We start from the raw sequence: 12,686 nt of genomic DNA on the forward strand, positions 1-12,686 counted from the left end.
TATAAAATACTGAGTGGAGTGGAAAGAGTAGATGTGAATCACTTGTTTACTCTTTCCAAAATACTAAGACTAGGAGGCATGCAATGAAGCTACTAAGTAGTAGATTAAAAACAAACCAGAAAAAATATTTCTTCATATAATGTGTAATTAAACTCTGGAATTTGTTCCCGGAGAATGTGGTGAAATCAATTAGCTATCAGGGTTTTAAAAGAGATGTCCATAGGCCCAAAACAGAAGTCCATAGGCCATTTTTGAGATGGCTTGCGGAAATCCATTGCTTATTCCTAGGTTAAGCAGCATAAAAACTGTTTTACTACTTGGGATCTAAGGTTCTTGGGACCTGGATTGGCCACTGTTGGAAACAGGATACTGGATTTGATGGACCTTCGGTCTGTCACAGTATGGTAATTCTTATGTTCTTATGCAATCCTCCTTATTCTGGTTGCCTTATCTCAAGAAAGATATAGGGCTCCTTTTACAAAGGCACACTAGGGCCTTAACATGTGGAATAGTACACACTAAATTGCTGCATGCGCAATTTGCTACCGCCTCCTATTGTGCAGGCGGTAGATTTTCAGCTAGCGCACGCTATAGCGTGTGCTAATCCGGTGCGTGCGTTAAAAACGCTAGCACTCCTTTATAAAAGGAGCCCATAGTGGCGCTAGAAAAGGTTCAAAGAAGAACGACCACGATAGTAAAGAGGATGGAACTCCTCTCGTATAAGGAAAGACTAAAACGGTTAGGGCTCTTCAGCTTGGAAAAGAGACGGCTGAGGGGAGATATGATTGAAGTCTACAAAATCCTGAGTGGAGTAGAACTCGATTTTTCACTCCATCAAAAATTACAAAGACTAGGGGACACTCGATGAAGTTACAGGGAAATACTTTTAAAACCAATAGGAGGAAATATTTTTTCACTCAGAGAATAGTTAAGCTCTGGAATGCATTGCCAGAGGATGTAGTAAGAGCGGATAGCGTAGCTGGTTTTAAGAAAGGTTTGGACAAGTTCTTGGAGTAAAAGTCTATAGTCTGTTATTGAGAAAGACATGGGGGAAGCCACTGCTTGCCCTGGATCAGTAACATGGAATATTGCTACTCCTTGGGTTTTGGTCAGGTACTAGTGACCTGGATTGGCCACCATGATAATGGGCTACTGGGCTTGATGGACTGTTGGTCTGACCCAGTAAGGCTATTCTTATGTTCTTATGCTCTAGACATGTTCAGAGGCAAAGTTTGAGTGAAGTACAGGTGGTCATGATTTAAATCCAAGCACACCAGAGAATCACAGAGTCACAAAAGCAGTCTAACTCAACTATTCATGAAATATATCATTATTGAGGACCCGACAAACAGCTTAGTTTGAAGGGAGAAATTCTTCATTTGCCCCACGGAACCTCCTCCTCCATTTTATCTTTTTTACTTTACTTATTTTCTTATAAATTATTTTTTCTGTCAATGTTAATTATCTTGTCGTTTCATATGAACATATATAAAGTTACTTAGCTTTCAGCATTTAGCTTTAAGATCAATCCCCTGAACGCCAACGCGTTTCGGATGTCTTTGTCAAGGCGACATGGGGAGCTGAAAAACCAAGAAACAAACCATTAGGGTTAAGGCCTCCAACTAAACTATTAACAATTTTTTAGGACGACCCGAACCCACCCGTTATTCTATATTACTTACATTTTTAGTAAACATGCACAGCGTACCGCCAACCGGCTTAGAAAGGCAAGCCGCGGCGTACTGACTCTGGGATTTAAATACCCCTCCCAAATGATGACATTTCCGGGGAAACAAACTACATTACCTCATAAATTTTAAAAGGAAGAGAACCTATTTAAACCTGAGCAACATCTTAACCTGTATAGGAGACATATAAACTGATAAAGAGACCCTTTCGCGATCTAGTGTTGTCTGAAGTGGAACAAATGGAAGAACAAGTAGCCCATATTCCTCCCCAGTTCAATATGACTTATGCTGAATGGAGTGCCTTGCAGGAATTACGGGACGAGACTTCGGTCATATTTTCCCGAGCTGACAAAGGTGGAGCCATCGTGTTATGGTCCAAAGAACAATACTTAAGAGAGGCCCATCGGCAATTAGATGATCCGCTTTTTTATCAGCGGCTACCGGAAGATCCAGCTATTGAACTAAAATGCATTATCTCAAAATTGATCTCTAAAGCATATAAATTGAAAATGATCACGTCTAGAGAAGCAGCTTTTCTTAATCCCAGTTTCTATGTTACTCCAATCATTTATTTTCTTCCGAATATACACAAAAATTTGCTCAACCCCCCTGGACGCCCCATTGTATCGATGCGTAATTCTCCTTTAGAGCCTCTGTCCAAATTTTTGGATATTTTTTTGAAGAAGCAGGTCTCCTCAATCAAATCTTTTATTAAAGATACGACCCATATGCTCAGAATAATAACTGAGATGGATGCTTATGAACCTCACTGGATACTGGTTACACTCAACGTAACGGCTTTATACACCATGATACTCATGGACAGTGCCCTTGCTCTAATAAGGCCTCATCTATCTTTAGATATTCTGATGGAAATGGCCACCTTGGTGTTAACCAAAAGTTACTTCTGGTTCCACAATGATTTCTACTTGCAGAAGCATGGCATTGCCATGGGAGCGTCTTTAGCTCCCTCCTTAGCAGCTTTGTTCATGGCAGACTTGGAGGAGAGCCGGATTTACCCTTTACCAGGCTTTAAAAATGTGAAAATCTGGAGGAGGTTCCTCGATGATATATTTTGCATATGGACTTCAACTGAGGAAGAGCTGATAATATTCATAAAGGAATTGAATAGGTTGGATAATAACATCAAATTCACAGCCACAATAAAACATCGGGAGATTCCGTTTTTGGATATTCTGGTTATGAAGGGGACTACTCATCTGCAAACCTCTCTGTACAGAAAAGAGACTGACTGCAACAGCCTCTTGCGGTTTCATAGTTTCCATCCTGAGAACCTGAAAAGAAGCTTACCTATTAGCCAGTTTTTGAGGCTGAGAAGGATTTGCCACTCTTTAGATGATGTCCGCTCTCAAGCAAAACGGATGAAAACTAGATTTTACCAACGTGGCTATCCTTATGCCACTGTTAAACAAGCTTACAAAAGAGCTAAAAATGCTCATAGAGAGTGGCTGTTGCAGGATATCAGTAGGGACGATAACTCCCTTGACACGGTGGCCTTTGTTCAGGAGTTTTCTACCCTTGCCCACCGGGTTTCAAAAATTGTGAAGAAGCACTGGCATATCCTTAGGTTGGTTATTCCCACTCTCGATGATCAACCGTTATGCTCATACCGAAGAAGAAGAAATCTGGGTGAAATGTTAAATCACCATAAACTTCAGGAGAGAACTTTATTCCTGAGTGGGAATCACCTCCCTTGTGGTCAATGCCAGTGGTGTGCGTATACTATCTCGGGGGAATGCTGGGCTCACCCTAGTACTGGGGTTATATACAAGCCTAAACATAATACCACTTGTAACTCGGATAACGTGATTTACGTTATTCAATGCCCCTGTCCCAAGCTGTATGTGGGCAGAACTACTCGCCCCATACGGGTCCGTTTGACTGAGCATAAATCCAGAGTGCACACTCATACTGAATCTTCTCCGCTGGTCCGTCATTGGATCAGTTGCGGCCATACTCTAAAAGATCTTAAATGGCGTGTTATGGACCGCATTAATGTAGGGTGGGAGGGTGGGAACACTGTCCAGAGGCTTAACCGATGTGAGCTCCGGTGGATGTTTATATTAGACTCGATGTCCCCTAAGGGGTTAAATGAATCATCAGACTGGCTAGCCCAAGCTGACCTTTAAGTCTGGCTTTAGGGTCTCTTTATCAGTTTATATGTCTCCTATACAGGTTAAGATGTTGCTCAGGTTTAAATAGGTTCTTTTCCTTTTAAAATTTATGAGGTAATGTAGTTTGTTTCCCCGGAAATGTCATTATTTGGGAGGGGTATTTAAATCCCAGAGTCAGTACGCCGCGGCTTGCCTTTCTAAGCCGGTTGGCGGTATGCTGTGCATGTTTACTAAAAATGTAAGTAATATAGAATAACGGGTGGGTTCGGGTCGTCCTAAAAAATTGTTAATAGTTTAGTTGGAGGCCTTAACCCTAATGGTTTGTTTCTTGGTTTTTCAGTTCCCCATGTCGCCTTGACAAAGACATCCGAAACGCGTTGGCGTTCAGGGGATTGATCTTAAAGCTAAATGCTGAAAGCTAAGTAACTTTATATATGTTCATATGAAACGACAAGATAATTAACATTGACAGAAAAAATAATTTATAAGAAAATAAGTAAAGTAAAAAAGATAAAACGGAGGAGGAGGTTCCGTGGGGCAAATGAAGAATTTCTCCCTTCAAACTAAGCTGTTTGTCGGGTTGTCTGATACCCCATACTGTCCTCAATAATGATATACTTCATGAATAGTTGAATTAGACTGCTTTTGTGACTCTGTGATTCTCTGGTGTGCATGACTTTTGAGATTACCTATCAAAAGACTGATTAAATCCAAGCAGCCATTGTATTGGGAACAGCAGCACAGGGAAGGAATGAGTGAGGTTTGTCCCTGCTCTTAAAGAGGCCACTAGACTACCACAGCTTCCTAAGGTAGGCTGGGGAGGGCCTACTGGCTATAGAGTGGGATGGGGGGTGAAAGTGATCATGGGGGAAGGGAAGTGAGTTTCGGGTTTTGGTCCAGTTTCAGTACTGAAACTGAAATTTAGTCAGTCTCTAAGTCTATCTTTTAAACACTAACATTTAACCCTGCTCCCGAGCAAGCAAAAATGTCCACAACTTTTTTAAAGTAAATGGAAAAATTAAGAACACCTCAATTTTCCTTTTTGAAGGGCGAATTTATGTTTAAGCTATAGATATGAAAATATGAATGGTGTCATGTTGGGGCATATCAATTTATTTAAATTGGTTTGGGGACCATTGATATCTTTTATTTCTTCATTATAGTTGTCTATTTGTTTATTTCCATACACATCCAGGGAAGGGGGAGGGTGGGGGGAGGGATACTTTTATCTTACATCCAGGGTAGGTGGGAGAAGGGTGAGATTACATTACTACTTTAATTAGGGAAAGGTTATTGAAATAATCTATGTATTTATGTTTTAGTTGACTAGTTATTGGATGGGTGGGTAGGTTTAAAGGCTCATATATGCCTGTAAGATGAATATGGTTTTCTTGATTTATTATATGTTTATATACTTCTGTATTGCACTGTTGATATTTGGAAAATCAATAAAGAATTTTTTTTTAAAGATTTCTGCCAGGAACTGCACATTTTTTTAATGTGCTCACCACTGTGGGCTGAAGGAGACCTTTATATCAGTGCTGGACCTAATCCAGGTACTAGCACAGAATAGCTGGGTTTTTGCAGGCACCACCAGAAATTATATGGGTCCTGCCAATATTCAGTACCAATATCCAGATAACTAATAGCATAGTTAGGACTGCATTTTATGTGGTCCTACTTGCCTGATCGGTTATTTGGGTATTGGCATTGCCTGGATATCTTCCTGATCTGCACTGACTCCATCCCCAGACCACCCTCAGTATTAACTGAGACTGCCATGATGGTCAGAGTTAATAATCAATTAATTGCCACTGAATAGTGCTTGAGCCAGGCAGAGAAATATAACTGGACAGTATTTCTTTTGCTTGAATAAATCAACCTGAATATTGATGTCCAGTATATTAACATATATCTGTTTCCTTACTATTGTTTATAAAGGTACTGTAGAAGTGAAATAAAGATTGTGTTGGGCTATCACAGACTATGCCAAAATTTGTAGATAGCATAAGATCATTTGGAACTTTTTTTTTTGGGGGGGGAGGGGGGGAGGGAAGGAGGATGTTAAATGACTGAAAAGTCAATGGTTAAAAATGTCATTTACCCCAAGATAAATTTTAATCAGGTCTAGAATTTGTATTTGGTTCAAATTTTCAGAGAAATTATATTTTTCCCATAGATCATGAAGTGGCTAATATTTTTCATTGAAGACCAATGTCTAGCAATACCAAGGATGACATGATGTCAAACACAAAAGGTAAGAGATATGCAGGTAGAATCTTATTACGTCTTAAAATTCAATTCTTCCCTCTCCCCCCCCATAAAAAAAATCCCAAGACATATAGTAAAGACATACAGATATACTATCTGTAAGAGAACTTTCTGTCACCCCTACAATTTAGCATAGTGAGGAGGTGAACAACAGGTTATTACAGTGTCCCTCTTCTGGTCTTGCTGAAATGGTTCTGTCTAAGTCTACAGTATATAAGCTAAAAATCCGTGGAGAAGCACAATCAAAAGAAATGTCTAAGTCCATTTTTGGCTTATGTTGCTAGTCGCCCAAAGTCGGTTAAAGAAAATGTCCATTCTCGAAAAATATGTCCAAAATATTTTTCCCCCCTGAAAATCATCTAGTTGGACGATCAGCCATTTTATCGTCCAGACCGCTAAGTCTTCTATCGTTATACCCCATTCTCATCCAAAAATTTGTCCAAGTCAAAAACGCCCAGACCAAGACCTTTTGGACATGGGCAGGGTCAGCAAAGTGAAGGACTGGACACCCAAATATTGCACTAGAGTAGTGGGGTACCTAACAGGGCACTGCTGTGAACGTCACAAAAAGGGAGCCATATAAACATCTTACAACTCCCTTATAGGTCATGGTGAGCACCCTAAAACACCCCAGAACCTACTAGACCACCTGTCTACCACCCTAATAGCCCTTATGGCTGCAGGTACCACTTATATGGCAGTATAAAAGGGTTTGGGGGGGTTTTAAGGGGTGCATATGTTTCACCATGATTGCAGTGATTAGAGTAGCTTATGGGCCTGAGTCCTCCTCTCCATGGTTCACTAACCCACCCCCAAGACCACTTAAGCCATCTCTATGCAGCTCTACTGGGCTTTCCTATGCTAGGCTGCTAGGTGCTGATGTTCTGGCGGCAGATGTGTATGTTTTTATTTTTATGGTGTTGGGGGGGGTCAGTGATCACTGGGACAGTGTGTGGGGGTCTGTACTTTGTGTCTGTAGTGCATATCTGGTCACTTTGGATACCTTTTAGCCACTTAGACCTGTTTTTACATGGCCTAAGTCACAATGTACAACTTCCATCCAGGCAGCCTTGTTAAAGTTTCGGTTATACTTGCAGTATGACTAAGTTTAGATCAGCCCATGTCCCGCCCAAATCCCGCCCTCACCACTCCTACTAAAATGCCCCTTTTAGCTCTGGTCAAACAGTAGCACTGACAAGGCCTAAGTCATTTTTAGGTATGTCTAAAACCCATTTTGATTATCGGCACTTGGCGACTTGTCTTTTAGATCATCCAAGTACTGATTTAGGCAGGTTTTTAGATATATTTATTTTTTGATTATGAGCCCCTTAGGGTTTGGTATGGAAATTTGGTTGGTTTATAATCAATATGTGGTTTTCTCTGGTCTGGCAGCATTTGTCTTATGGAAGAATCTTCCCTGGATTTTGAGTTGTGTGGAAGTTCATGTGAGATTGAGGTTTTCACACCCAACTGAATTTATGTGGCATGCATTGTCTGGTTCCTTACAATTTTGTAGAAATCTACTGCAATTTAGAAAGTTGCTTAAGACCCATCTGTTTGTTCAAGCTTTTCTAAGCTAATATCCTGCTTCTTAAGTTAATACTTTATCTTCTGAATATCATCTTTTTTGCAGATTATCAAATTTGTGCTGCTTTATTGAAGTAATGTAGTAGATGAGCGATCGGGATGTAATTTATAGGCTGAGGTGATATAATCTTATGATTTTTGCTGATGTATGTGATTGTTGAGGTTCAAATCCTGAAATGTGTATGTGATACTGTGAGCCGCCTTGGATAAAGGCAGATTAAAAATATTTTAAATCAATATACTGGCCTCTGCAGGAAAGAGAAATGATCTGTAGAGTTTGGCAACTTTTTCTTGGTGCTTTTGCTTGATTATACTGTAAGAAAGAGGACACACAGAATGAGTTTGACTTGATGGAAAAAAATGTTACCACTTTCCAGGCCTTGTCTTCACAGTGAAAACAGTTTAGGAGGGATTGTATGCTGATGAGGTTCCCAAGCAAAGTCAGAGCTCCTGGAGGATAGCCCCTGAAGAGTTCTGCTGGATACCCAGGTCAAGGCCCATGTTGTACAGTAGTCTGGATAGACCTAGAGCTTGAAGAATTGGATGGGACAAGGGATCACACAAACAGATGTCACAGTGAAGGTTTGTACTTGAAAACAGAATATTGTTAACATATATTGTACAATGGGAAAAACAATACCAACCTCACTGTGACCAGTTTATTTGCACACACAGAATACAGTTGTTGGAGCAGCTCAACTGACTCTCTGGAATTAGTAAGATAAATGAATTCCCCCCCCCCCACTCAATGAACCCACCTCAGATGTGAATGGAGGCACCAAGAGACAGGAAGTATGACTTATGTGGGTTGACTATAACAGCTCCTCCAAGTGTGTTTCAGGACCTTTTTTAAAGAATGATCTTTTGTTGAATTTGATCACTGATTTTAGAATAAATGGTAGCAGCAGCAACAATAAAACCCAGGAGCATTTGTGGGGTCCAACATTCTTTACTGCAGCTATTGCTTTGGTGCTGGGTTTTTAAATAGTATCAATGGCAATTTTCAATTTGCATTATCAAAAATGGGCTTCTTCTCATATGGCTATAAATATATCCAGCTTCTATAACTTGTGTCTTTTTAATTGTATTAAAACAATTCATTCTTAGCAGCGCAGCCAAATGGGATTTCTGGGCCTACCGGTGCTATTTTGCTTCCTCCTCTGCCACCGGTTGACATTCAAAATTTTGCTCCTTACAATTAAAGTTAGGCAAAACCACACTCCAGCATTCATAGATAGACTGCTTGTTCCTTATGTTCCTACACGGATACTTCGTTCTAGCCAACAAATCCCCTCTTTTACTAAGGCGCGCAAGTCGATTTAGCACATGCTAAATGCTAATGCGTCCATAGAATATAATGGGCGTGTTAGCATTTAGCGCACGCTAATCTTTAGAGTGCGCTAAATCGGTTAGCGTGCCTTAGTAAAAGGACCCCAAAGTCTCCTAATTGCACCCTGTGCTCGTCACATTACCTACGATACTACTCATAAATTCATATTTTCTATAATAGCCCCTAAATTATGAAATTTTCACCCTGAAAATTCTCTAGTCAAATTCAAATCCAGCCTCAAATCCTTTCTATTCAAAGATGCATATGAGGTGCTATAGTAGGCTATTTTAGAATAACATTCATGGAATCGCCTTAACCCCTTGCCCTCTTTCCTCATGTTATTTCCCCTTGGTTTCTTTACTATGAAGACATTGAGTTCCTCCCCACTTCACTCTTTTATTTTGCCTTACTGTGTTCTTCTTAAGCGTCTGTTTTGTTTTTTTCAATATTTTATTCATGAATCTTCAAAAAAAGATACAAGATATGGAAACTACAGTAATAAAATAAAATATAACAAAGAAAAAAAATATTTTCCATCAAGCCCATATTGAGAGGAAGCTGTACTATAAAATAAAAAATCAAATAAATATTAGGAAAACTAGGATATACTGTACTATCCAACATTTTTAAGGCATTAGAAAATTTTAATTACGTCTCATTGAGATCAACTATCTTTATCTCCTTCATGCATTTTAAGAAAGTGTTCCAATTTTAATGAATCCCAAAAAGCAAAATCCTTACTTTGAAAACTTAAGAAGCTTCTCTTTTTTTCTTCCTTCTATCTGTTTTCTTCCCATTTATATTATATGTCCCCATGACTTTTTAATTGTACACCGCTCAGACATTTGGGGCTCCTTTTACTAAGGTGCGCTAGCGATTTTAGCGTATGCAGGAAATTACCGCATGCTACACCATGCGCTATGCTTCTAGAACTAATGCCAGCTCAATGCTGGCATTAAGGTCTATCGCGCGCGGCAATGTAGCGCACGCTATTCCGCGCGTTAAAGCCCTAGCACACCTTAGGAAAAGGAGCCCTTGATGTGCATGGTATATCAAGATTAAAATAAACTTGCAAGTTGAAACCTCCAGAAACAGATAATGTCAAGAATGCAGGCACTTTTAGCTCATTTTCAGAGGTAAACAATAATATGCTTATGTGGCTTGTGGATTAATATCGCCTGAGACATGAATAAGGCAATCAGTCTTTTTCCTTCCATTTTGTTTTATGAACCCCCCTGATGTCTTGTGAACCCCCCTTTTGGGCACCTTTTTGCAATACTGCCCCCCTCCCATGTTAGCTCCACCCACCACCTTCCAGGCACTTTCCTGCAACCTGACCCTACTTGATGCCCAATCCCCTCACCCATCCACTTACCCTGGTGGTCCAGTGAGGTCTGTTGGACAGGAGAAAACCTTACTCAATCCTGACCCTAGCCAGGGTTACCAGATTTTCGGCAATGAAAATTTGGACCCATGGCCCTGCCCCCAGGCCCATCCCGTTCCGCCCAAGTCACACCCTGCCCCCTCAACCTGGTCGCTTGTCAGGAGGGCATCTGCGCATGCGTTGGTGTGGCGCAATTTATTTATTTAAAAATTTATATATCACATAAAAACTATGCGGTTTACAAAATTACATGAATACATATTAAAAATGCTAAAACATGTCTCAACAGAACAAACATAATAAAACATTAACTAACAGTATCATTATTAAAACCTTTTTTCAAATTCATCCAACAAGATGGAAAGACAAAATCCCATGAAAACATTTACAGGATGGTAAGGTTTCAGCAGCAAATAGCATTAGCACATGAAGGCATTTAACAAATAATTGTGTTTTCAACATTTTCTTAAAATTCAGTCTCCCATCACAAAATCGCAGAATACCAGGCATCGCATGCAAGTATGCATGCACGGGACATCACTGAATTGCATCCAACGTTGCTGCTAGCTGGAAGCTTTTCAAAACCTAGACCCTAGCAGCTCCCAGTTGAAAATGGCTGTTGCAAGTGGTGGTAGTCTTGTGCTACAAATTTTGACACAGAGGCCACATGTAAGTGCCTCCTCTCTCCAAGGTGCCTAAATGATGAATCTCCACCAGGGAGAATTTGCTAGCATGTGAGAAAAGCAAATGGGACAGAGGACATGAACTCCTGAAAGTCTATCACTAGAATCTATTTTGGTCTTCAAAATCTGAATGTCAACAACTTTGCAGAAGTTATTACCTAACACAAATAAAAACTAGCTTCTTTTGTTTTTTGGTTTTTTTTAATAAAAAGGAAGTAAAACTGCATCTCCAGGTAGGGCTGGCATTGTAACAACAATAAAGTATAATATAGCAAAAACATGATGCACATTTTAAAGAATAATACATTTTTGTTGAGAGGACAACTCTCTTGCCTTTTCTTTGTTCTACTAGTTGAAAATCAAACATGAAAAATTATAGCCTTAATAGCATAAATTTAGCAGAATGTTATTACACTTATAGATCTGATTTCCTGAGACACATAAATGACTGATAGAGATACTCTGGCTGTAGACAATTTCACTGGGGATGGCTTCCTTTCATTCTATCCCAAGAAGATTTAATCTCATTCAGATTAAATGATTTCTAGATGCTTTGGTTCTAAAAAGTAGAAGCTGGAAAGGTAAGGAAAAAGAAGTTAGCCTTTATTAACTACAAGAGATTGCAGAAAGAGGAAGACAGGCAACAATATCTGGAAAAGAATACTGGTAAAACAGTCAGGAAAGCAAAGATGCAAGTTGAAGAAAAAATACGGTAAAATGGGGGAGACAAGACTTTTTTTTTTAGATATGTCAGTGATAGGAGGAAGTGCAAAAGTAGCATTATGAGACTCAAAGATGAAGGGGAGGAATATGTATAGGGTTACCAGATGTCCAGGAAAACACGGACATGTCCTCTTTTTAGAGGATTGTCCGGATGCCTGGCTGGATTTTCAAAACTCGGCAGTTTGGGTTTTAAAGGCCCCGAGCTTGGGCTGCATCTGGAGAACCTATAAGCATGTGCAAATGTGATGCAATGACATCACACGTATGTGGAGAGGGGGGAGAGGTGCCAGCACCCCTACCAAGATGGCGCCCAAGGTGGTCCGCAAGCCCCCCCCCCCACTTCCCTTGTTATGCCACTGCTGTCAAGTTGAAACACCCCAAGTAGGCTCTTCAAAAAGCAGGGTCTTTTCACTCACAGTTTCCCTTTTGAGATGGGTCTCCACACACTCTTTACTCTGCCTCTCCTGGTGACCCTTTGGAAAGTAAAGTCCTTTATATCTTTTCTCAGTGAAACACTCCAGATTCTACTTTCTCTCCTCTCACTCTGTTGTCTGCTCTTCTGGCAAACCCTTTCAGACTTTCTCTCCACAGTTAATACCTCAGGAGTCTCCCTCAGTACTAGGACTCTGACGGGAGAATAGGATAACCAAAAGCCTTGATCTCACTCCTCACTCGTTTATACTGTTCCCATTCCCACTCAAGTAAATGGGCCTCAAAATTCTCCCACAATGTTCTGCTATCCACAAGCCCCCACCCAGTGACTCGCCAAAGCAATACGTATGGGCACATGCGTGTGATGCCATTGTGTTGCATCTGTGCATGCTCCAAAGAATCCAGTACTTCCTGATCTGTAGCAGAGGTGTTCTTTGAGGGGGGGTCACACTT

The 12,686-nt window shown here is 40.3% G+C and overlaps 1 protein-coding gene across 5 annotated transcripts in view; it reads left to right on the forward strand.

Moving 5' to 3' along the window:
* The window catches only part of ITPRID1 (ITPR interacting domain containing 1), a 219,089-nt gene that overhangs the window by 64,895 nt on the left and 141,508 nt on the right, over nt 1-12,686 (forward strand). For 3 of the 5 annotated variants that reach the window (XM_033930566.1, XM_033930567.1, XM_033930570.1), the window contains exon 2: nt 6,003-6,080. In XM_033930566.1, coding sequence (XP_033786457.1) covers nt 6,038-6,080 — 43 coding nt within the window. In that variant the 5' untranslated portion in view covers nt 6,003-6,037. Of the gene's footprint in view, nt 1-6,002; nt 6,081-12,686 lie in introns of those variants that run through there. The other 2 variants (XM_033930568.1, XM_033930569.1) reach the window with 1 other exon arrangement.

This window comes from Geotrypetes seraphini, chromosome 2 (genome assembly GCF_902459505.1).
Source record: "Geotrypetes seraphini chromosome 2, aGeoSer1.1, whole genome shotgun sequence".
Taxonomy (NCBI): Eukaryota; Metazoa; Chordata; class Amphibia; order Gymnophiona; family Dermophiidae; genus Geotrypetes; species Geotrypetes seraphini.